The 25,139-nt window shown below is 51.2% G+C and overlaps 1 protein-coding gene across 3 annotated transcripts; it reads right to left on the bottom strand.

Moving 5' to 3' along the window:
* Positions 1-2,018: 2,018 nt before the first annotated feature.
* Positions 2,019-25,139, bottom strand: CPA5 (carboxypeptidase A5). Of its 3 annotated transcripts, XM_069462067.1 has the most exons (13): positions 24,750-25,139; positions 24,075-24,133; positions 23,392-23,603; positions 22,330-22,411; positions 20,638-20,772; positions 12,864-12,962; positions 11,520-11,621; positions 7,776-7,877; positions 7,324-7,434; positions 6,820-6,910; positions 3,192-3,391; positions 2,790-2,874; positions 2,019-2,336 (listed from the first exon to the last, which is right to left on the bottom strand). In XM_069462067.1, exons 3-13 carry the CDS (start codon positions 23,505-23,507, stop codon positions 2,149-2,151), a joined length of 1,311 nt encoding a protein of 436 aa, XP_069318168.1. In that variant the 5' UTR covers positions 23,508-23,603; positions 24,075-24,133; positions 24,750-25,139; the 3' UTR covers positions 2,019-2,148. The 3 variants fall into 3 exon arrangements, with proteins under 3 accessions (XP_069318168.1, XP_069318169.1, XP_069318170.1); XM_069462068.1 differs by lacking the exon at positions 24,075-24,133; XM_069462069.1 differs by lacking the exons at positions 2,790-2,874; positions 24,075-24,133; positions 24,750-25,139 and having other exon boundaries at positions 2,184-2,336; positions 23,392-23,507.

The raw sequence follows: 25,139 nt of genomic DNA, 5'->3' as shown, positions 1-25,139 counted from the left end.
CCAGAATCAGCATTCTCTCCTCCTCCATTGCTGGCTCTCCCCCTGGAGGTGATCTGGGTTTTTCAGGGGTTAATTACCCTGACTTCCTCAGGGCCTCTGCATGACCAGCCAATGTCAGCTGTGCCACACGGCCACTGGCTGCACTGTGGGCTTGGCCTGGGCTTGGCCTTCTGGTCTCCATCCTAGGCCTCCTCACCTGCCAACCTTCTTGTTTCTTTGCTCAGAGCTCTCAACAGCTGCACTGCTGGGGTGCACCCAGCCCGTAGAGCTGCCTCTAATCCTCTGTCTCGTCCCCTCTTGAGCCATTCATTAGTTTGCTGCTTAGGTGCCATATTGGATATGGGCCTTACCTGAGGGTTTTTTTGTTTTATGTTTTTTGTTTTTTGTGTTTGAGACAGAGTCTTGCTCTGTTGCCCTGGCTAGAGTGCAATGGTATCATCAGAGCTCACTGCAACCTCAAACTTCTAGGCTCAAGCGATCCTCCTGCCTCAGCCTCCCAAGTAGGTGGGATTACAGGTGCATGCCACCATGCCTGGCAAATTTTCTATTTTTTGTAGAGGTTGGGTCTCGCTCTTGCTCAGGCTGGTCTTGAACGCCTGGCCTCATGGGATCCTCCCGCCTCAGCCTCCTAGAGTGCTAAGATTACAGGCGTGAGCCACAATGCTGGCCTTCCCTGAGGTTTTGATCACCTCTGATCCCCTCCGGGTTCTTCCTGTCTCTGTGTCCTCCCTCCAGGGGTCGGCACACAGGCATCCACATCCTTTTCTTTCACACACACATACCCTGGCACTTACAAATGCAAGCCTTGCTCTCAAGACTACTGTTTCTGCCTTAGACTTATACAAATTCATCCACTCTTCAGTTGATCCCTTGTTTCTAGGGCAGAGCAAGCAGACCCAGTCCCCCTGCTCCTGGGTGGGGGGAGGGCGGGCGGAAGGTACAAGGCAGCCTGGGGTTAGGGGGAGGCTCCCATTAATACATCAAAATAGTACCCCTTTGGCCGGGCGCGGTGGCTCACGCCTGTAATCCTAGCACTCTGGGAGGCCGAGGTGGGCGGATCGTTTGAGCTCAGGAGTTCGAGACCAGCCTGAGCAAGAGCGAGACCCCATCTCTACTAAAAATAGAAAGAAATTATATGGACAGCTAAAAATATATATAGAAAAAATTAGCCGGGCATGGTGGTGCATGCCTGTAGTCCCAGCTACTCGGGAGGCTGAGGCAGGAGGATCGCTTGAGCTCAGGAGTTTGAGGTTGCTGTGAGCTAGGCTGACGCCACGGCACTCACTCTAGCCTGGGCAACAGAGTGAGACTCTGTCTCAAAAAAAAAAAAAAAAAAAATAGTACCCCTTTGACTCTCTTAGAGAAAGTGCCTCCCTACCACATGCCCAGCCTGGAGTCACTGCTCAGTGAATGACCACCATGTTGATGACTTTGGTGATGAAGAGCAGGAGGAGGAATTCTTTCTCCTGGATATGTGGCACTTTGTTGTGCTGGCTCTGACCGGCTCTGACCCTGTGCTCCAAAGACCAAGGGAGACTTCGAGGGACTCTCAAAGGAGCAGGTCGCAAACCAGTGACTTGCCATGTCCAGTTATGGGGTGAGTGAGATCCTCTGAGGAGACCCCTGCGATGGGCCCTGCTCCCTCACAGCATGGGAAATGGAGCACGCAGAGGTGACGGCTGCCCGTCTGGACCCACCTCTCCCTGCAGGTGCCAGAAATGCCACCATCAAAGATCCTCTCCCTTAGATCAAACATTGTCCCCTCCAGGGTCATCTTAATATGTAAATACACTGGGACAACGTGTATGTTAGTAGCTGCTGGGGTGAGTTCTCTGTTCTGGGCCCTGAGAGCACTGCAAGAGGAGAAAAGGCACAGCCTGCTACCCCTCATGTTCCTGAAGGTGGCCTGGGGAGTAGAAAGGCTTCTACCAGCATTTTAAGCTGCCCTAGGAGATAAGGGGCCACCCTCTGATCGCCGTCAATGCTGAGCCCAGAGAGGTGGCAGCCAACACTAAATGAACTCATATTTATTTCCTAAGGGTTCTGGACAAGGGTGTGGGGAGGTGGGTGTACAACTTGGGTTTCAGGAGGAGCCCCAGGCCTTGGGGAGGAGGACGAATCCCTCCTGCTCTGCCCTCAGGAGTGTTGCTAGTAGGGGTGCTTCAGGGTGTGCTCCATGATGGTCAGAATCGCCATCCATGTCTCCTGGGCCGTGGGGATGATCTGTGTGGCTGGCAGCAGGAAGCCATAGCGCCCCGTGTCCCGGAGCTCGAAGCTGAAGGCATACTTGATGCCGCTGTCGTAGGCCCAGTCGACGGTGATCCCGCTGGCCAAATCTAGAAACAAAAGGGCCAAAAAGCATCCCCAAAAGGAAAAAGAGGATGTGCCCACAAGGTACAGAGTCATCTTGAGTGGAAAGTGGGCCCTGGGAGCCAAAGCCCCACCCACCCAGACCACACCAAGCTTCCTGCCCAGCCCTCCACCAGGGCCACACTCACCCACCCTACCCATTCTCTAGCCCTGTGAAAAGGAAGCTCCTGCCGGCCACCCAACAGGCTCTAACCCCTCAAGGAACCTTGCAGTAGACCAAGCATTGGGAGCTGTGCATGAATGCTGCCAAGAAACAGCTGCCTAGGCACCATGGTGCACCCTTCTCTCCAGATGTGGGAAGTAGTTTTGGCCCAGCTCAGCTAGATCTATGGCACTGCCCTGTGGCCAGCCAGGCCTGAACCTGCCCGACCCCAGGTGGTGGTGGTGTCTGCGGCAGCTGCCAGGGGAGGCTCACTCACAGAGGGTGGTGCTGGTGCTGCCAAAAATGTAGTGGATCCCATGGACTTCATGCAGGGCCTTCACCGCATCCTTGGCAAGATAGTACTGCAAGATTACATGCATGGGGTGAGAGGCTGGGGCTCAGAGGGGCTCCCGCACCCTCACCAGCTGGTGAGGAGCACAGACTGGCAGTCCTGGGAGTTGAGTGTACATATGGCCCTGGTGAGCCGGGAGCACAGCTCCTCCAGCTATGAACATGATCACACGTGAGAACAACACGCTCCCCCTCCCCCTACCATGGGGTCTGCTGGTCCAGACCCTTGTTTTCCCAGTGAGAGCCTGGACCCTCTGGGAGTGTATCGGGTACGGATTTTCCTGGGGAACGGCCTCCTTCTCCCCAAGCCCTAAGCGGCCAGCCTCACCAACTCCTTCTCGTTTGAAACAGGCTCCAGGGATTTGCCATAAGGATACATGAGCATCTGAGAGTAGCTGTGGATGGAGATCAGCGCCTTGAAGTTCCCATGGGTTGTGATGAAGTCCACAATGGCCGCCACCTCCGGCTCCGACTGAGGGGAGGGCCCGTGATAAGTCTCTGAGCAGGGGTTGGCGTTAGAACCATTTCCTGGGAGTAAAATAGAGCCACTCAGGTGTGGCAGAGATACTTAGCTCTCTCACAAAATATCTTCCTGTTCCCCTGTGTTTCCCAGCTTCCTTTGCAGTTTGGTTGAGGTCACGCAACTGCTTCTGACCAATGAAAGCGCCAGCAGAAATGACGTGTCACTTCTGGTTTGAGGCTGTTAAGAGCAAGCATGACTTCTCCACACTCTTTGTGGCTGGAAGCAAAAAACATCTAGATAGAAGCAGCATCCTGGGTCCCTCTGTCATTACTGGAAGAAAGCTGCCAAGGACAGTCACCTACCCTCAGTAGCCTCTGTGTGCATGAAAACTGAATGTGTATTGTGCTAATCCACTGAGATTCGGAGGGGTATTAGTTACTGCTGCAGATCCTAGCCTAATACATCAGAGGCACGTGGCCACACCACAACGTGGCAGCTCTGGAGCCCTTCAGGGAGCTGTCTTGGCTTGTCCTTTGGTTAAGTCCTGATTGTGGTTCCACCAGAAAGGTAGGCCTGCCTCAGAAGCCGCATCCAGAGGAAGCTCTAGGTCTCCAGCCCAACCCCAGCTTCCCCTACTGAGCAGCAGTCCCTTACACGGACGCTTCTTGGGTTTGTGGCCAGCTGAGTGCTCAGTGTCTGCTCACGCTTTGCCACGGCCATGGTCCCAGAAGTGCCATGGACTTGGGGGCTGGGAAAAGAGAGAACAGTTCCCCGTAGTTGCCTGAGGCTGGTCTGGGAAGTACGGTTGCAAAGAGGTCTTTGAAAATTCTTCATGGCACCTAAGTTGTGGGAGGGGACAAAGAGGAGCTGGGCTTTTATTATTATTTTTTTTAACAAGTTTAATTTGGTCCCATCTTCTCCTAGATTCTTTGCCCACCTCCACCTCTCTCTCTCGTTTTCTTTCTTTTTTTTAAGAGACAGGGTCTTGCTTTGTTGTCCAGGCTGGGATGCAGTGGTCTAATCACAGCTCACTGCAACCTCGAATTCCTTGCCTCAAGTGATCCTCCTGCCTCAGCCTCCCTAGTAGCTGGGACTACAGAGTAGCTGGGACTACAGGCGAGAGCCACCCCCCCCCCCATCTCTTTTCTTCCTTTTCCACTCCTCTTCAGCTTTGCTCCCTTCCCTAAGGGTCATGCTGTGTCGGGCCAGGCTAGGATGGTTAAGGCTTGTAGGTGAGGGACATGTTTGGAAGGAGCCATCCCAGTTCCTCCTCCCTCTCCTCTCCCTGAAATGGCTGTACACAAGCCTGGTCCAAAGGACAGGAAACACCCCAACTCTGAAACCTCCTGAGGATCCCACAGCACCCCGTCTGACCCCTGGGGCAGAGGGCTGGCCCAGGGATCAGTTCAGATGATGCTGTAGGAATGCAGCACACCATGCTCCCTAAGAGTGCAGAGTGGGAAGGATGGTCTACAGATTACTCATTACACTGCAATCAAATTAAGGCAATAATAAAACCATAAACAAAACTTCCCACCTGAGTCAACAGCTCAGACATACATTATTTCTGGCCACAGGCAGGCCCAGAGGCAATTCTGTCACCAGGGAGCACGTCCCCTCTTGATTTGCTGGTCCTCATCTGGGGTGAGGACCTCAGAGGGGGATGTGCCTGCAGACAACAAGGGGGTGAAAAGCAGCCCCCCATGCTGGAGTGGGCCCAGCTAACAGTGTTGTGTCTGCTGGGAGCTTCTGCACCTGCTCCACTTGATGAATGACAAACAGCAACAGATGCACAGGGCAGGAAGGCTGAAAGCTTTGTCTGCTTTTGCAGCCCACGCACAGAAAGCAGTTCCCCTGCCAACGACCAGGTGGCTTTGCCCAAATATGGAGAAACACTTCAGGCCATTAGTTCTGGTTTGAGCTAAGCAGAATAAACTAATCTTCTCCTGGCCGAATGGGAATTAGCTGCCTGCATCTCTGACGTTCACAGTCAAGGTCCTCTGAGCCTGCCTGTTTCACAAGTACCTGCTAATGGATTCATTAGCTATTTATTTTTCCTTCTCTAAAAATGTAATTTGTAGCAAGGGGACATCTCTGGAAGGACATGGTAAATTATTAAAAGCGGTGATCTTTGAGTAGTGGGATTATGAGAGCTTTTTGCCCCCTGTGGACTTTTTTTTCCATAATTGTTTTGTACATTGTGTATGTACAGATCCTTTTTTCCCCTCTGGTGAAACCACAGAAGTTATTTTCTTTAAGAGGTAATTTATCTTTCTACTATCCCGTCTGCCTTGGGGTCCATGGACACTCACTCCAGTCAGTTCTGAAGGGTCCACATGGATGCCCACCGGGGCAAGCGTCTGGTCATGTGGGGATGGAAACGCCTAATTTTGCACGGTCTTGTGCTCTTACCCAAGTGGTTACACACAGAGCCCAGACTCTCAGGCAGCTCCATCGCTGTGGGCTGGGGGCCTCCCTGCCAGTGCTTCAGAGCTGTCCTCATTTTTCAATGAGAACAGACCCCAAGGAGCCAGATTTTCAAAGCAATAGGCATCCAGATCCAGAATGTTCTATCTCATTGCTTTGGATGCCAGCCTATGGGTCTGCTTGGCAACAACAATGTCACTGTCCCCTGTGGAGCCAAACCCCAACCTGCCTGTGGAGTGTGGATGCCACAGCTGGGGGCTGAGGGCTGTGTCTACTCTGGAGGCTCTGTCCTGGCTAGACCCAGCATCCCACCCATCCAACTGCTGCATTCCCGGGGTCCCTGAACCTTCCTCAGTATCCCCATCTAGCCCTGTGCCCTGGCATGGTAAGGGGAAAACAATCAGGGAGGAACACCAAGGAACTCAGGAGAAGGCTGCCCCCCACATCCCCTCACTGGGCTCACGCAGCCCTACAGGAGTGCACCCGCCAGCTGGCCAAGGGTGCAAAATAGCAAGTAGAAAATAAAAAGCAGGCTCAAGTCTGCCTTGTGATAAAAAAATTCGCCCGTTCTACTATGTCTTTGGACTACTGCTCTGGCCTCCCCAAAGGGCGAGTTTCAGGGCCCGCTCTCAGGGAAGGAGTTCAGAGGCATTTCTTTGTGCTGTGTTTCCTTCAGGGAAGGGCCAGGGACATTTTGGGGGCACCATAAACTCTGCATTTTGAACAACCAGCAGGACTACTTTGTAGCTCCCTAAGCATTTCTCTGCCATGTTTTGGGTTTGACTCTCCTGGTTAATCCTCATCTCGAGAGCTGGGGCCTCCCTTACATGTTTCCCACGAAGGCTTAGCATACGTGTACACACCTGTACAACCTCTCTGCGTACCCCACGGCCAATCCCAGGTATGTGCCTGCCTGTCCCTGGCCGTGACTCATGCATATTGGCTAACTAGTTTGTCCTGTGTCTCCCAAGTTATGAGCCAACATAATCTGACCGGGAGGGAGAACCTGCCAAGGACCAGCACCTCCTTCCCCAGCCCCGCCTCCAGCCCCGTCAGGGTGCCATACCGCCAAAGCCTGACTTCCAGTTCCTGTTGAGATCCACGCCAATGCAGAAGATTCCAGGTCTGGTGGACTTGTTCTTCCGCCACAAGCGGTTCTGAGAAAGCCCAGGTCAGGTGACCTCATTCACTGGGCGAATTCCCAGGGGTGGGAGCCTCTGACATTGGGGGTGAGGGAGTGGGTGGCCAGGGAGGAGCAAAGGGGAGGAATCGCTAGGACAGGATGGGGCTAGCATCGGGCTGGGCCAAGGCTGCAGATCAAGTACTTGGCTGTTGAAATCAGGGTCTGGGGAGAGGCCTGAGCACAGGCTGCCAATAGCGGCCGTCCCTGGGCAGCAGGAAGGCGGTCAGAGGGCAAGAAGCTGCAAGTGCAGCACCTGAGCCGCCCTCCTGCCCTAGGTGAGGCTCTCTGCAAGGAGCCCCTAAAGGTGCTGGCTCCCCGAGGCACAGTGACCTTTCCTCCATCCCCCTAGAGGGGGCCCCCAACCCCCATGCTCCCAGGTGCCCTCACCATGCTGTGGGTAAAAGCAAACCCATCAGGATTGGTGACAAGCTCTATGAAGATGTCCATGGCTTTCAGTATGTCTGTCAGGACCGGGTCTTTACCGTATTCACTGACAATCTGCAAGAAAGGGTGAGGGGTGGGAGGCCCTGCTGGGCTCTCCTGGGAGGTGGAGCAGGACATTTGTACAGCCGGTGGCTGCAGGAAGGGGTGGCATGAGACCATCAGGTACATCCTTCATGAAGAACCAAAAGCTTAGATTTTAAACAGCTAGAAGGCAGAGGAGAGAGGTGGGCTCTGGGCTGCAAAAGGCCAGAGCACATGGTGGCTGTTCCAAAGGGCATGAGGGGAGAGAACACCCCGGGTAAAATCTTTCCACTGGAGGTGCCCTTAAATGGTCACCCCATCTCCCCCAGTTCAGCCCCCATCACAGCCGCCCTTAGGTGCGGGTCTATGCTGACCTTCTTGGCAGTCCAGATGCCAGTAGCATGGGTGATCCACTCCCGGGAGTGAATTCCAGCGTCAATCCAGATGGCTGGGCGCCGAGAACCTCCAGTGCTGAACTGGGAAAAAGAAGCAGGCCCCAAAGAGAGGTTTGCCTCAGGAGACAGCTACTGTCCCTGGGCTACCTGGAGAGAGGCCCCAGGTGCATCCTCCTGCCTAGGGCAGCTCTGCGTGTCAGGTGTGCTTAGCCCGAGAGAGGGTGTGCGTACAGGTGCCTGTGTGTGCGCCCAACAGTGCACAAAGGGCCCTGGAGATAGGTAGTCCCTTGGAGAGCGAAGTGATCCGGCCAGAAGCACAGAATTTCCCAGGATTGAAAGCATCTTAAGATTAGTGTTTCCCAAACTTAGATGGCACATGAATCCCTCCGGGGATCTTACTCAAGTGCAGATTTAGATTCGGTAGGTCTGGGGAGGGGTCTGAGGTTCGGCATTTCTAGCAACATCATCAAGGTGACTTTGATGCTGCTGTGCAAGGACTACACTTTGAGGAGCAAGGCCTTAGGCCAGGGTGGGAAACTGCAGCTTTTTAAGGCCACATGTGGCCTTCTAGGTCCTTAAGTGCAGCCTTTTGACGGAATCCAAGTTTTACAGAACAAATCTTTTTATTTTTATTAATACATTTGTGTTCATCTTTTATATTTTTATTTTATTTTTTAAAATGAACATATTTAAAATGCCAAAGAATAAAATAAGTTTCAACAAAATAATCCTCCCAGATTGACCAGCTCAATTAGAATATTAGTAACCATAAGGGCCAAACTGATGGCTGCTATGCTCATGATTTAGTTCTAACTTCCCCCGCCTGACTGGTGCCACTGCCAAACGAGGCTGGTTGGCCAGAGTTTATGGGGGTCGAGTATGCCAGTCTGTTATCAGCTTTTGACAACGGGGCACTGTGTTTCTGTTTGAAGTGGAATTTGTGAATAGTTGCACAGCTCAACATTATTTTTTAATTCTGTCTGCGTAACAGCCCATCATGTCAAACAACACCAAGAGAACGCTGAAGGAAGAAAACAGATTTTTTTAATGAGGATTGGGAATGGCAATATTATCTTGTTTCTGCTAAAAATATGATTTGCTTGCTTTGTGATGCTCCAATATCAACATTAAAGAAATTTGATGCTCATCAGCATTATAATACTCATAAAGACCAAAAATATTTTAAATTAGAGGGAGAAGCATGAAAGGTTGTATTGCAGACATTAAAAGATGAAAAACAAAAGCAAAGACAATTCCTTCAAGCAGCAATAAGACTTGGAAATAATGCCATTGAAGCAACTTACAAAGTAGCTTATGTACTTGGGGAAAAAGGAAAGCCATTCAGTGACGTAGAAATTGTAAAAGAATGCATTGTCGAAGGTGGAGGATGCTTAGACCCCAATAACGTCTCAAAGTGCAAATAATTGTCTCTTTCAAGGAGAACCATAACTGATCAGCAGCGTTAATTACCCCCAACTTAACAGAACAAGTTCATGCAATACTTCAAAAGGAAAATATATGTTATTCAATCACTTTGGATGAATCAACTGATACTACTAACTCGGTGCAGGTTTTATACTTCATTCGAAGTATAACAAGATTTTCTTCGGTACGAAGAGTTACTCACATTGGGTACTGGTGAGAACAGAACAGGGGACTAGATATCTTCAACAACTTTCAAGATAAATGTGAGGTTGGACTGAATTTGGTAAATTTAGTTAGTGTATGTACAGATGGTGCATCTTCCATGACAAGAAAATATGACGGGTTTATTGCACAGATAAAAAAAAGTATTAACAGATCCAAATGCTCTCATTTTCTTTTCGCTGTATCTTGCATCAGTGAAATCTCTGCTAAAGCTACTATTTTAAGTGACACTTTGCAACAAGTTATAAGTATTGTTAACTATATTCCTGCAAATGCAACCCGACATCGGCATCATCAATTTCATAACGTGCTAAAGTTGAAGGATGAGATATTCAGTGTGGATTTGCAGTATCATGCTAAAGTGCGTTGGCTACCGCAGGGACAGGTGTTAGCCAAAATTTTATGTCTGAGAGAACAGATAATTAGATTTTATGAAGAACAGAATCAGTAATGTGAATTATTAAAAGAAGATTTCTGTAAGAATGCAGCATTTCTGTGTGATATCACGTCAAACAAAACGACTTGAATATTTCTTTGCAAGGTAACACTAAGTCTGTATATGGTATGTGGCAAAAAATCCAAACATTTTGAAAAAAAAAGCTATATTTTTTCAAAACACTTCTTCAAAAGGAAATTTCAGATGAACATTTTCCCCAGTTAGCAAAGGTCACTGATGAGCAGGATGATACATGTGAATCATTTGAAGAATACGCAGCTGTTATAGACATATTCATTGGAGAATACAATGAAAGGTTCACTGACTTTAAGAGTCATGACATCACACTGAAATTAGCATTTCAGCCTCACCTAGTTGATATCGCCAAGGCACCTAAAGAACTACAGATGGAATTGATTGAGCTTAGTAGCTGACATTTTAAAGTCATTGTTTGATGCTAAGAAAGATCCACTGGAAATACGAAAAAATGCAGTAGAATACCCACAACTTCGGCAACATTCCCCAAAAACGCTTTCTTGCTTTTCATCCACTTGTTGCTGAGAATCTACATTTTGCTGCCTAACCCAAATCAAGATGTCCTTAAGGTCACAGATGACTGATACCCAAGCTGAAACTGTGCACTTCCATGCTGCAACCAAATATTCAAATGCTTTCCAGCAAAAAGCAGACACAACAAAGTCATTTAAAGGTTAACCCTAAAATTAACAAATAGTTTTCAGTTTTTGAAATTATTAAGTACATAGTAGTTAGATTTTTACAAAATAATGTATATTTTTAAGTATATCTAATTGAAGTTTTTTGAATGCGGCCTTATTTGATTACAGCTAAAGTAATGGGACCTTCCCCACCCCTGCCTTAGACGATGCTACAGAGAGAATACCGCAACAGCCCTGGGAGAAATGGAAGGAGAGACAGGGAAAGTCAAGTGCCAAGTTAGGGGAGGCCACCTGGCTGTTCAGAAGAGTCCACTAGAGCACTCTTGAGAGTGGCAGTGCCTGTCCTCCCTTACAGCTGATGCCCAGTGTCCTGCGTGGTCCATGCCCCCTTTAGGGCCTGTACTAAGAATTGTTTTCTGGTGGGCTCTGCCTTCACCTCCCCTGTTTCCTTCATGACCAAAGGGACTGTGTTGCTGAGTTTGTCCAAACTCTGTTCCAGTGGCTCCTGTGAAGGGCTGGGAGGTTCCCCCAGAAGCTCAGGACTCTCTGCAGGGCTGCCTGAGCCAGATGACATCAGACATTGCCAAATGGGCCCTCCATGTACCTCTTTTCCCATTTAACAGATGAAGCAACTGAGGTAATGGGAAGAATGCTGAGTCACCCACACTCTGGCCCCAAGTCCGGGGAGACAGATGCCACTCTGCAGCTCCATCTCCTTAGCAACCTCCCACCTGCTCCCTGACCAAGGTTGTGCCAGATCATGGCACTACCACCTGTCTATACCTACTAGGGTGGGTCCCTGAATGCCACAATCCCAATGCTCATGGGTCACCCGAGGACAGGAGAACACACATCCTCTCTCTCCCCTGAACTCCTACGCAGCCACTACCCCACATGAGCTCAGTCTTATATAGCCAGAGGCCCTCACTATCAAGTCTAGCGGTGTACGCTGCAAGCTTTTACCTTCAGGACAAGAATGGATCGATTTTCAAAGCTGCTGCCAATCTGAATTTTTGAGACCATGTCTGAATGCTCAGTTACAAAGTTGTCAATCCAGCTATATATCTGAAAGGAATGAAGTTTATTAGACTGGCAGTTAAGTAGGGAGAGGGATGAGCCCCAGGACCTCTCCAAATGCTCTCCTTTCTCTATGCACCTTCCTCAGTGCCTTCCCACCTCCCTTGAGGGTCTAAAAGAACCCAGACTGAGAATTGCAAAAATTGAACATGCCGTCAGGACTAAGGGCAGTGAGTTGTGGTCTGGGTGGACCCCCAGGCTCCTTGCCCCGTGCAGAGCTATGCCTTTGCCTAGGAGAACAGCAGGTGCTGAGCCTGCTTAAATTCCCAGGCCCAGCCATGTGCTCTCTCCGGTTGGAAATTCTCTCTCTTGCCTCCATTCTTTGGCCCATTCAATCCATTTGACATCTGACAGACCTTGTAGTATTGTTTTTTCTCTACTTGCTTCTTTTAGACACTAAGACCCTTGAAGGCAGGTTTCTGGTCTTATTTATCTTTGGCATCAGTAAATACTGACAGACTACATTAAGTCATTCTCTAGTCTTTCAATACACATAATTGAATTAGCAATTACATGAAAGAAAATGGATCCGCCATTACAAGCCTTCTGAAATGGAAAAAGTGATGATGATAATAGAGTGGGCAATGTCAATAATGTCATGTCCTTTACACGCAAAATGAGACCTGTGTCTTGAGTTTCTTTCTGGAGTGGGCATCCCTGTGTCCTCCTAGCATATTCCCCTTTATGCACAAGTCACCATTGGTCATACTTGCCCTGGCTGGCTGTAATTGTGATCATGAATTTTCTTCAAGAGAAGGCATCTCTGTTTTATTCTACAAACATGGCTCTCCAATGTGCCTGGCTTCCTGCGCCTGTGTATGCTAGGACCCATAGCTGGGGCCACTGGACACCAGGACTGGTCATGGAGAGGTGCAGACCCTGGGATTCCTAGCCCAAGGACTGGATATGAAGGCACCCTCTACCTGCTCTGCTCTGCCCATAATAGGTCCTGCCTTAGTGCTCTGCCTAGTAGACCCATTACTCTGCTCTGTACCTGCCTAGGGTTGTACGGTTGAACTGCAGTCCCCTGTCTCTGAATCCTGGCATCTGGACCTCTCCGAGGCTGACTGTCTACCTAACAGACCCCACCTAATGTCTGCTCTCACTTCCCAAGAGTCATTCATAGTCTCCCATAGACCCGGGAGTCCTTCCCTAGACTCTGCCTGAGTCTGCAGACCCTAAGGGGCCCAAAGGCACAAGACAGCCCAGAGCTTGACCTGGCAGACCTACCTCCTCCAGGGTGTGGTAAGAGGAGTAACTGAAGCTGCTGGTGCTGCGCTCCAGCCGGCGCGACTTCGCCATGGCCTCTCTCTCTTCATCCAGCAGCACCTAGGAGACAGGGGACACATGCTGGGGGAGAAGGGGAGGGCTGGGCTGGCCATGCCTCTTCTGAGCCCTGCCTCTGCAGGCTGTGCATAAAGACAGCAGTGACCCAGGAGAATGCGCCACCATTAATGTGAGCTGCACAACAGGAGGACATGCCAGGTTGCTGGGTGACTCTTCTGCCTGGCAAGCTGGCATTCATGCTGCCATTTCCCAAGTGAGCACAGGGCAAGGAGTCCAGAGAGCTGAGTTCTGAGTCTGCCTCTGCCACTAACTTGCTGTGGCCTTAGTTTTCTCAGCTTAAAACTTGGGTCAGAAGTATCTGCCTTGCCACCTCATAGGAGAAAACGTAATATTAGATATAAAGGCGTTTTGGGAAAAGGTGCTCACAGTCTACTGCCACATTTGTTTCACACTTTATAAACACTCTGTTGAGTCAGAACCCAAGATGACTCATGCATGCTGTCCCCCTGGAGGGAAGAGAAGGCTCCTCTAGCCCCCAGTATTGACTCTATTCCCAGGAAGCAGCCTAGACAACTGGTATGCAAGCCATTTGGAAAGCCAGGTATGGACAAAGCCATACTAATCATAGTAATAATTATTATTAATGTGTCGATGGTCTTTCAGGCACCGTATTAACTGCCTCCTAAACAAGTATAGGTGAGGCAAAAGCAATGTCCTTGCATATCAATTTGGAGTTGGTGCCCAGTCCTCACATGGTACTTCCACTGACCATAGAGAGTATCTAGTGTGTTGCCCACTCACTGCTCAGACCACCCACATCATCCTGGGGCATTTCTCCCAGCTTGGGTCACAGTGAGATGGGCAGGTTCCCTTCACCCAAGCTCATGCCCTTGTACTGGCACCCAGGGGTAAGGCTTCCCAGGATCCAGCATTGACCTCCAGGACGGATGCTGAGAAAGCATCTTCATCAACCCAAACTGCCCCTTGTTTGCAGCTCTGGGTCCCAAGTCAGTCTTTACCATAGCTTACTTTGGGCTAGGGCCTTTGTTTACCAATCAATTTTACCCTCATTGTCTTACTTGGTCTGGTCAGATGACCTGATAATAGGGCAGGAATTATAATAACTATGTGTTCTAGAGATAAAGCAGATTGGAGAGTTGAGGGCGCTTAACGGCAAAGCTAACAAGAGGCAGATTCGAGATAAGAACCAGATATCCTGGTCCCTAGCCTTGGATTTCTTAAGGTTAGCTATTAGAACTAAAGGCCAGCAATGAAAACATACATACACAGATGCGTGTATCTATGTGTGTGAGTGTATGTATGTGGACAGAGCATGCAAATATGCAAAATGATAACAACAGCTAAAAAGTGCATCATACTATTCTTGCAATTAAAAAGTTTATCACAATAATGAAAAATTAAGGACGCCCCCCCCGCCCCCCGCCCCAGCCTAGGAACACAAGACACTAAAATGCCAGAAATATATACTTAAATGCTAACACCTGTTAGGATAGAAGGATTAGGGTTTTGAGTATATTTTTTTCTGTTCCCTATTTTTATATTTTGGCAATGTGCTTATACTACTTCAATAAGTAAGAGCTTTTAAATGAATAAATACTAGCAAAACCAAAAGCCCTAAAGGCTAATGCTGTCTTCTACCCCAGGCGCCCCACCCTAGCCCACCCCACCTGTGCCTGCTGACTCTGTGGACCCTGAGGCCTGGCCAGCTTGCTCACGGTTCTCAAGTTCATAGATTGCAAAACGGGACTGTGAATCGATGTTTGGGGCTCATTTTATTTCATGTTTGAGCACTGACAAGATGTGAGACATTACAGTTGCAATGTTTTCTAGCTGAACTGGCCGGGCTGGGGACATTCCCACTTGAGCAGAGCTGGGATTGCTGGTTAAGTTAGATGTGGCCGAGGGAGCCCGGATCCTCTCTGGCCACTCACAAACACCCCTGGGAAGCTCTAACAAAAGGAATTTGTCTTCTTCCCAGGAAACCGACCCAAATCTCAGCAGCCCCCCATGACCAATGCTTGCTGGCCACTTGGGCCAGAGCTGCCAGCTGCGATGAACAGCTGCAAGGAAGACAGGGCCGGGCCAGCCTGAGAACACAGTGAAAGTGTCTCGAGGGTCTGGGGGGCCTGAATGGGGGTGGAGGACCGGGAGGAGAAATGGAAAAGAGAGGACGGAGGACCCGGTTCCTCCCACGCAGCCCCAGCACACCCGCAGGAAGACAGCTCCCTCCAGACTGTCCTTTGTTCCACAAAACAGCTTGGAGGCAAATGGTGAGTCTGCACCAAACTGCAAATAACTTTCCCAACACCCTCACGGCCTTGCGAATGGATATGACACCCTCTCACAAATCCAGACTGCTGGGCCCTCACAGCTGGGTCCCAGTTCCAGGAACATGAATCTGCCCTGGCCTGAAAAATGGACAGGCGGTGGCTCGGCGGGGCTGAGGGAAGGGAACGGGCCCACGGAGAGCTCAGCCTGCCACAGGCTTGAGAAAGCCTAATTACAGTCCGACATGTCAGGCTTCTCAGGAGAGAAAACAAACAAAACAAAGAAATGAGGAACTCAGAAGTAAGCCATTTGCTTCCCTGGAAGCGGCAACCTGACAGGGACAGTGCTACTTTGGTGTGAATCAATTTATGACGGGGCACTGGGCAGGGGAAGCACCGCGGGCTGGGGAAGGGGCGGCCACAGCTCAGGGCCGGGCGCCGGGCAGCCCTGAGACCTTCTCTCGCAGGCCCACGGCTGCACGTGAGGGCGGCTGCGGACCTGATGCTGTAGGAACGGGCCCCCCTCAGAGGTCGCGGCTAACCAAGGGGCTTCACTGTCCAAAGGGCAAAGTTAAAGCACCGCACAAACAGCAGTGACGTCCGCGGGGCAGAGCAGCGAGCCAGTCGGGGATCCAGACTGTCTCAGATTAAACCCTGATGCTCTTACTAACATGGGCAAACTACTAACTTCTCCGTGCCTCAGTTTCCCCTTCATAATAGGAGGGGTCATGTCATCACATACTTAGCGTGTTCTTCTGAGGATCAGAATGGGTAACACGCTCTAAGTGCTTAGAACATGGCCTGGCACCTAGTAAATGCTGGTAAATGTTAGCTACGATGAGGATGACGAGGACAAGGAGGGGACCATCAGAACCCTTGGGGTGACTCCAGGGCTCTGCAGTGGGTCACTACAAGGCATGGCCAGGAAATAGGGATTCCTCCAGAGGGAAGACGAATCTGTGAGGCTTGGACCACAGACCCCCATTCACGGTCATCTGGGCGAACCAGTCAGCACCTGCCCTTCGTGTGGCCCGAGAGGGATCTGGGTCCCCTTCTGTCCCTGCCCTGTGATGCATCCAGGCTCTACCCCTCCCAGGACCTCACTCATGGCTGCGCCTGTCCTCCCTGCCTTCCCTGCAGTCTCCCCTGCGGACCTCCTCTCCTTTCTAGGCCACCCACCCCCACACTGGCCACAGCCCTTCCACCTTCGAGACTCTGCCGTTCAGCCAGCAAGTGTTAGTTGAGCGCACACTATTTGCTGGGCACTGAAGATATGGCAGCCAACAAAACAACATTGTCTGCCCTCGTGGAGCTTACAGTCTAGTGGGAGAGACAGACACGTGGTGAGGAGAAGAACGGAGAAAGAGGGGAAGGAGAGAAGGAGTTGGGGAAGTAGGGAAGAGGGCACAATTTAAAATAAGATAAGAAGGTGACATGGGAGCAAGTCCTGAAAGCAGGAAGGGAATAAGCCATGCAGCTGTCTGCAGGAACAGCATTCCAGGTATAGGGACCAGCAGGTGCAAAGGCCCTGAGGTGTGAGTATAGCCAAGGGCCCTGAGGCACGAATGGGGTAGGAAGCACAAGGAATATCAAGGAGGTCCCTGTGTGGCTCACAGTGAGGAAGGGGAGAACAGTCAGTGATGCGGGACAGCAGGACAGGGAGGCGTGACCGCTATGTCACAGAGCTCCCAAACCCTCACGAGGGCTTTGGCTCTTACATGGAGTGAGCTGGGAAGCCATTGGAGGGTGTTAAGTGGAGGAATGACCCCATCAGACATGCATATTTTTAAAGGACCCCGCTGGCTGCTGTTTTCAGACCAGGCAATGAGAAAGCAAGGGTGGGATTGGGGAGAACAGCTAGAAAGCAACTGGAATAAAACAGGTGAGGGACAATGGTGCCTCAGCCCAGGGGGTGGTGTGGGATGCACTGAAATGTATTTTGAAGGCAATGCCCATGGGATTTGCTGATGGATTGGATGTGGGGTGTGAGAAAGGAGTCAAGAATGACTCCAAGCTTGTTGTCTGAGTGACTGGAAAGATGGTGTTGCCCTTCCTGAGCCGGGGAAGGCTGCAGAGGAGCAGAGGAAGGCCCCGGGAGCTTGGTGTGGACCTGGAAAGTTCGAGATGCCCACTGGACACACAGGTGGAAATACTGAGGAGGCCTTTGGATGCAGGAGTCTAGAGGAGAGAAGTGAGGTTGGAGACATAACGTGGGAGGCATCAGGAGACAGAAGGTATTTAATGCCATGATCCAGATGGCGGGAGGGAGGAGCGGTCCAAGGATGGAGCTGGAAACAGGAAAACAATGGGCAAAGGAGCAGCCAGTGAGCTGGGATAGCCCCAGGGAGCGCAGGGTCTGGGAAGCGGAGAGAAGAGACACTTCCAGGGAGGAGACAGTGACCCGTGTGCTGATGGAAGATGAACATGGGGAGGTGACCACAGGGTTGGACCTAGGTGCTGTATGTGACACTGCCGAGGGCAGCTCTGGTGAAGTGAGGGGGACATTCTGCCTGGGCAAAGGATGGGGGTGGCACATGGAGTCAGGATCTCCAGAAGTTTTGCTGGCTGGGGGTGGGGGGAAAGGATCAAGAGAGGACTTTTTAGGATGGAAGAAATAACCCTCCATTTGTATGCTGATGAGGATGGCCCACTAGAGAGAGGGAAATCGGTGAAGCAATATTTACGCTAAATTGGATTCCAGCCTAGATGGTCGGAGCATGGGTGAATTTTGTTTTCTTCTTCTACTTTCCCCTATTTTCCAAATTATCTAACATGAATATTTATTAATTCTGTAATCAGAAAAAAGCCATTAAAATCCACCGAGCTGATTGCTCAAGTGAAGCTTTTCCATGGTGACTCATCCCAGGGAAAAAAAAAAAAAAAACACCACCAAAGGGCTGCAGAGAATGAGGAGGTGAAGAAAAATTAAATGCAAATGGAGCTCACTCAGAATCAGATAATTTCTTGCCTGGCCCACTGCAATTTCCTCACCGCCCTCCTGCCTGTCAGTCTCCCTGGCCCTGGCCCCAGCTCAACGCTGTCGCTGTCAGAGTGGCTTTTCAATGCAAATCTGATCATGTCGAAGCCCCTCCTATGGCTCCCCTACGGTTTTCAGGTTAAATTCCGACCTCTTCACATGGCAGAGGATGCCCTTTGCGATGGGGTCCGGCCTCATCACCAATCGGGGTGGGGGGCCCGTTCCCTGGCCAGCCCCCCTCGCTGCTCTTCAGCGCACCGTAATTATCGCCTTCTCAGAAGCCGTGCGGGCCTCTTGTGTGCGCTCCCATAGCAACCGCCCTCTCTCCACCAGCGCTCATCCACTCCATTGTAATCACCGATTTTCTCCCTCCGCTCCCTCCCCCACGCCTCTCCAGCTCCCCTGGATATAGCAGGCGGATATAGCTGGGATATAGCTCCCAGCACCTCGCCAGAGGCTCAGCACACAGTAGGGATCTCCATGTCTGTGGCTGGACTGAGTGCCCCACGGCCTCTTTCTCAAGCACCCCTGGGGGCACAAGCCAGGTGGGAAGAGGATGCACTGCCCTTTCTCAAAAATCTCCCTCGCCCCTGGCCAAAGTGAAAACCAGCACGGAGGCTGTTCCAGCCCCCTCGCAGCCTGGTCCTAGCCACCAAACACAGCCTCTCCTCTTTCCTTTCCTCCCCTCGTCCATCAATTCAAAACGGACACTTATTAAGCCCCAGTTAACAGCAGGCCCTACGGTGGGTGCCGGGGTTGTAGACAGACAAGAGTGTGGAACTGAACTTGAAGGTGGAGGGGAGGGGACCAGGGAGACAAAGACCAACACATTAACAAGGTCTGTCTCCAGATGCGATTTTCCTGAATGGCCCCTAGAGTTATTCATTCAGCAGACAACTGCTGAGGGCCCACAGTACAGGGGACGCTGTACGCAGTCCTGGGGCTGGGAAGATCCAGTGGACGGGGAGGAAATCAGGCCTGTGTGTCCGTCTCTGAGATGGAAGACTGGAGGCCCACGGCCCAGTGGTGCAAAGCCCTTCCCATCCTGTTAGTGCCTCTGGGCTTTCCTCCTTCCGCCGGGACCCCTCCCCCACCACCGCCACAAATCAACTCGACACAAAGGCCTCCCCCGCCCTCAGCCCCCTCTAAGCCAAAATGTGATCTCAAGTATGGCAGTGAGAGCTTGATGCGTTGCAGACAGAGCGAGTTGTTGCTGAAAATCCTGCCTGGCTGGGTTAGGGCCAAGAGTTCAGGGCACTTTCCCGAGAGGGAGTACAAAGCCTCCGAGGGTCCTGGGGCTGGGGACGTCAGGAGAGGACAGGCAGGGAAGAATGCAGCCGACCGGCTCCAGAGGAGCCAGCTGGGGAGACTCAGGGGTGACTCTGGGGCCGTCCCTGATGTGCAGAAATCAGTGGAAAGTTTGTAGAGACCTCTGCATATCTGTTTGCCAAATGCTCTCGGGTTCCCAGGGTGGGGCAGGAGCAGGGAAATGCAAACTTCAAAATATAGGCCTGGGCTAAAAATGAGAATTAAGTTCTATTTCTTTTGATGTGGTAGCCTCTCTAGTCTGTGGGAGTTTCCCTATTTTTGTTTGTGGGGGATTTAGAGAACTATCCCACCCCCACATGTTGAGCGGGAAACAGATGTGCCTGATGGGGGATAAAGGTCTTTGCAGGGACCGAGTGCCCCGGCCCGTGCTCGCCTGGGAAAGGAATGCTGCCTAATGCATTGATCCCTTGGCATGCGGCGTCAGTGTGTGCGCTCCAGGAGACTCTGTTCCCACACTGGAGCCCTTAGAGGAGATTAGTGGTGTACAGAATGGTTGGGAATGAATCTATGTGGACGCATTTCCACAGGTACCGAGCCAGGGACAGCATCCGCGGAAGGATGCAGCCAGGAAGCCTTAACTGATGAACGGTACCCCAAAGAACCTTTAGGAAGGAAGCTGTGCTGCCAGCGCCTTTCATAGGCTGTCTAGGCTATCCCTGAAGACAGAACAACTGAAACAGAATGTCACGATGTTCGGAGAAGACGCAGGGAGAGCGTGCAGGGAGGCTGGGGCGCCCCGGATAAAGGCCTCCTTTGCCTTTCCCAAGGGCAGATCTGCAGTCACCCCTCCCAGAGCTGTTCCTCTGGGGGAAAGCTGCCTCGGGGAGCGTTCTCCTCCTTCGAGTCAGCTGCGAGTCCCTGCACAAGAGGAAGGGCTCATCCCCACAAGGCCTTACCATTACCGACCACACTCTGAGCACTTTCTCCCTGTGAACTTTGTCCTAGGTTTAAGTTTTCTTTGAGAAGTATGAGGTCTAACTCCTTCCACGGCATGCTCCCAAACATGCAGACGGAGATCCAGAAACAAAATCTCTACTCTCAGCCCTGAATGTTTGTCCTCCAGGTTGGGACTCCACTGGAAAGGAATGTGGGAGATGAGACCCCAGCGGGGGCGAGACCGCACCTGGATGTCCTTTATCATGATGCTGTAGGCCAGGCCATGAGACTCCAGATAAGCTTTGATGTCTTTCAGCTCAGAGAAAGGAACTCTCATATCCACAGGGAGGCTGGGCCTGGCTGGGGCACGCCAGAAGTCCACCTTGTTCACAAAGGAAAGAAAAAGCCAGTGCATTTATTGCATATCCTTATACACAGTCTTTTAGGCACCCTGGAGAGCCTTGGAGATAATCTGTTAGACAGTAGTCCCCCCTTATCCACGGGGGCTACACTCCAAGACCCCCAGTGGGTGCCTGAAAAGGCAGATAGTACCAAACCTTCTATAGACTGTTTTTTCCTATACATACAGACCTATGATCAAGTTTAATTCATAAATTAAGCACAGTAAGAGATTAATAACAATAATAAAACAGAGCAATTATAACAACATTCTGGCATCACTACTCTTGCACTTTGGGACCATTATTAAGTCAAATAAAGATTACTAGAAGACAAACACTACAATACCACGACAGCCGATCTGATAACCCAGACAGCTACTAAGTGACTAGCAGGCAGAGAGCGTGGACAGGGCAGAGACATGAAATTTCATCACGCTACCAGAAGAGCACACAATTTAAAATTTATGAATTATTTTCTTCTTCTGGAACTTTCCATTTAATTTTTTCAGACCACAGTTGACTGAGGAAAGGGGGACTGCTGTACACTTAAGAGGGCCCCAGCTCCATAATGAAAACCCTAAGGCTGAGGAGAAAGAAGAGGGCAAACAAACAAAATCCCGAGTCACTGAGTTTCTTTCCTTAATTTCAAGTACCCTTGTCTCCCTCCACATCTGCTTCCCAAGTGAACGGGCTTAGCCTGGCAAACTTGTCACTCACACACATCACAATTTGGCTTGGATCCAAGAGCCCTAAAGAGTGCTACAGGTGAGACTGAGCATCATCCAGGACATTCACACGGACAAGAACCCTGGCCAGGACAGAGGGACATCCTTGCTCCCGAGCCCTGGAGAAGCCCGGAAAGGCAGAATCTGGACCCCCATGTCAGCCTCTGGCTATGCTACTTCTCAATTTGTAAAACAGAGAGAATTAGCATAAAGTGTTAAGAGTCCTGCAACAGGGACACTTCACAGCAAGTAGGAGGAAGTGCTTCGGGCCACATCCAGAAATATCTGGTTGTTTCCACAGCCCTCAAACAAAACCCTCCTATTATAATAGTCAAAGAAAATGTTTTCCATTGTTAAAATTTGCAGAGGACAAGTGTTCTTGGAAACAAGCACTGGGGCTGACAGGGAGGACGAACCCAAATAAAACACAGGTTTGCCAGGCTGAGCCTGTTCACTTGGGAAGCAGATGTGTCCAGCCTCTGTGCTACGTGGCGTCTCACCCAGAACATCTGTGCCTCCCGTGTGGCTTTTGGAAATTCCAGCCATTTGCAGAGAGGCTCCCTAACAGAGCTCTCTCAGCAGCCTCCCACCGGGACAGAGGGGATGGCTGAGGAGCTGCAGCCTGAAAAGGCGCCACAACCTTCTGGGCAAGTGTCCCCAGTTTTTCCTGAAGAGGAGCCACATTTTATTTTTCCACAGTTTTGTGCTCTTTGGCTGAGACATTAGGAGGGCAGGTTTGGGGTGGGGGGAGCAGGACAGGGAGCTGAAGGTGTGAGCCACTGGGGGTGTCCCCACGCCCCGAGGAGTCCTCACCTTCTGGGGCTTCAGGCCCTCCAGATCCCTGAGAAGTGAGAGTTGCTCCTCATCCTTGGCCAGGACTCGAAGAACCTGGTCTCTGGAAAAACATGGTGAGGGGTGGAGAAAGCTGCAGGGAAGGATTCCTGGAAGGCTGTGTCCCTTGGAAGAGGCAGAGTGGAGAAGAGGCCTGGCTGAGGGGACCTGGCAGGAGGCCGGAGGAGCCCTGAGCAGGAATGACTTGTGCACAGCTCTGAGGAGCACACAGTCCCTCAGCCTAGAGCCACGGGCTCTCCAGGCCCAAGGACAGACCCCCCCAGGGTACTAAATAAAGCCCATCCACGCTACTGATGGACAGAGAGCCAAGACAGGGAAAGAAGGAAGGAAAAGGAATATGGCATGCCGTGTGTGTGTGTGTGTGTGTGTGTGTGTGTGTGTGTGTGTAGAACACAAGGAATGAAGAGGAGAAAGGAACAGATACAGGGCGCTGAGGGGACCAGTGGGGGCCACGGTCTGTCCAAACCCCATGGAAGGGGAGCTCAGATAACGTCACCCCACCTTATATGGGGGAAGCTGAGCTCCTTCCCTTCCCAGTGGTGGTAGGGAGGGAGGCGGCCGGCGCTATGAGCTCTGAGGTCTGATGGCCCGGGATGGTGCTGGCTGCCTCCCTGGCTGCCTGAGACCGTGGGCAGGGAACCCCCTCTCTAGGCGCTTCCCCACTGTGCTGATACAATGGAGTAGCTACCTTCTGAGGTCTTTGGGAGGCTCACAAATCATGTCCCTAGAGGCGTGGTGTATAATACTAGAACTTACTCAAAGGAGGACAACACCACACCTATTTGGGGTAGGGGCACACGGTTTTTGGGGGGTTACTAACTGCTCTGAGAATCTGAGGAAAGCTATGAACTTTTCACCCCAAAGGAGAACACACTGTATATGAAAACTGTTATGTGTGATTTCAGGGGATTCTTGGAGCCCCGAAAGCTTACCCCTGGACTCCAGCAGGACAGCCACCCACCAGGACCCTGGGTGCCCCAGCTCCCAGCCGGTCCTCCCTCCTCCTGTGGAGCAGTCACTCACCCCGTGAAATTCATTTGGCCCAAAGCTGCTGCCAGAATAAAGCTGAAGACCAGGAGCGTCCGCCTGTCCAGAGGGGAAAGCCCAGGGCCTGTCCCTCCACCGGGGGTGCCCTGCATGCTTCTTCCTCCAGGCGTCCTTCAAGGGCTCTCCTTGCGCACCGGCATGGCCCAGGGCTCAGGACAGCGCAGCACCTAGAGGCCGGCAGGCCCGGCCTGACAAGGGGCGTTAGGCTCTCTGGGGAGACCCCACATGTGGCTGCCACATCAGGGGAGCTAGGGCTGCCCCTCCCCCCACCCAGACAGAACCCCTCCTGGGCAGGGTGGGGGAAAGGAGAAAGAGGAAGACCAGGCGCTTGGCTTTTCTTCCTCCCCCAAGGGTTGCTGGGCCAGCCTCTTGTGAGCATGGAATCCTCCATCTCCAGAGAAAGAGAGTAGAGAAAGAGAGTAGCCAGTGGCCCTGGGACGCCATTCCTTTCCTTCCTCCTTTGTGAACTCTTCTCCTTTGCTCTCATTCTCCTTCCCAACCCATTCGTGCTTTCCCTGGCCCAGGTCCTCCTTACACATAGGGCGTGGAGGTCATCGAAAGACTGCTAGGCTTACAGGCAGAGCTGGGGCAACCGACCTAATCTCTCTAAATCTCACTTTACTCATTAGCGCAATGGGGTTCATACCTCCCCTCCCTACCTCACAGGGTTTTGGGGGGTATTAGAAGAGACAGCCTGGGTAAATTGGCTTGGCAAAGCCTGCCAAATGGAGTGTATTATTATTTCAAAGGTATTAGCTCTTAGTCACAGCTGCATCTTAGCTCAGTTGCGATGGGCAAAAGAGGAAGAGGAGCAAATGGAGAGCAGAACAAAGGAAATCTCTATGGTACAAGAAGGAACTCAGTCAAGAGTCCCTTTTCTCTATCTTCAGGTGGTCGCCATTATGCCGGGACAGGCAGTTTGTTTGCTGCTAGACATGGAGGTCACGGCAGTCCTTATTATAGCTCTCAACAGACAGCAGAGTCAATTCCTCAGTCCTGCCAAAGCCCCGAGCGGTCCCCTTTATGGTCTGGGAGTGGGAGGGATACGGCAGAGCCAGCACACAGAGCAGTCATATTGGAAGGAAAAGTGAAAGATGATGCCTGAATGGTAAATGATGGATCTAACAGGAAACCCACAGGAGGTGGGGGAGGCAGAGACTCAATCCAACAAAGTTGTTCAGCAGAGGATGTTCACAAAAGGCCACTTAGCTGTCACCGGCGATTCTCAGAAGCCCCTCTCCCCATCCATGCTTTCCCAGAATGGCCAATTAATTGGCCATGTGTGCAGAGAGGCGAGCTCTTTTATTGACAGCACGCCCTGCTCCCCCGCCCGCCTGCCCTACTCCATTATTTCATGGTCCAGCTGTTCAGACGGGCCCAACTCTCCTAGAACCCCGGCTTTAGGAACTCTCAGACGGTGACATTAGCAAAGGGTTTAAGGACCTAGGAAAAAAAAAAAAAGCAATTACGCTTTCCACACAAGTAACATTCGGCTTCAGTAGCACCGGTAATAAGAGACTGTAAACAAAAGCTCAGGAATTTAAAAGAAAAAAGTGGGGGTGGTGCTAGTCACCAAAAGTACCCAGCATCTTCTTGTTCAAAAGCATCACTTTAAGTCACTAATAAGACCACTATCCCTGTGCTTGGTTTAGGGGGCGGGAGGTGGGGAGAGAGAGACAGAGTGAGAGTGAAAGACAGAGAGAGAGAGAAAGAGAGGAGCAGTT

Source organism: Eulemur rufifrons, chromosome 29 (assembly GCF_041146395.1).
Source record: "Eulemur rufifrons isolate Redbay chromosome 29, OSU_ERuf_1, whole genome shotgun sequence".
Lineage (NCBI taxonomy): Eukaryota > Metazoa > Chordata > Mammalia > Primates > Lemuridae > Eulemur > Eulemur rufifrons.
This window is presented reverse-complemented; position numbering and strand designations above follow the sequence as displayed.

Coding starts and splice junctions, on each gene's coding strand:
- CPA5 (XM_069462067.1), bottom strand. CDS start 23,507: ATGCAGGGCACCCCCGGTGGAGGGACAGGCCCTGGGCTTTCCCCTCTG. Junction 20,773..22,329: donor AGGGCCTGAAGCCCCAGAAG/GTGAGGACTCCT, acceptor TTTGTGAACAAG/GTGGACTTCTGGCGTGCCCC. Junction 12,963..20,637: donor TCATGATAAAGGACATCCAG/GTGCGGTCTCGC, acceptor CCTGTCTCCTAG/GTGCTGCTGGATGAAGAGAG.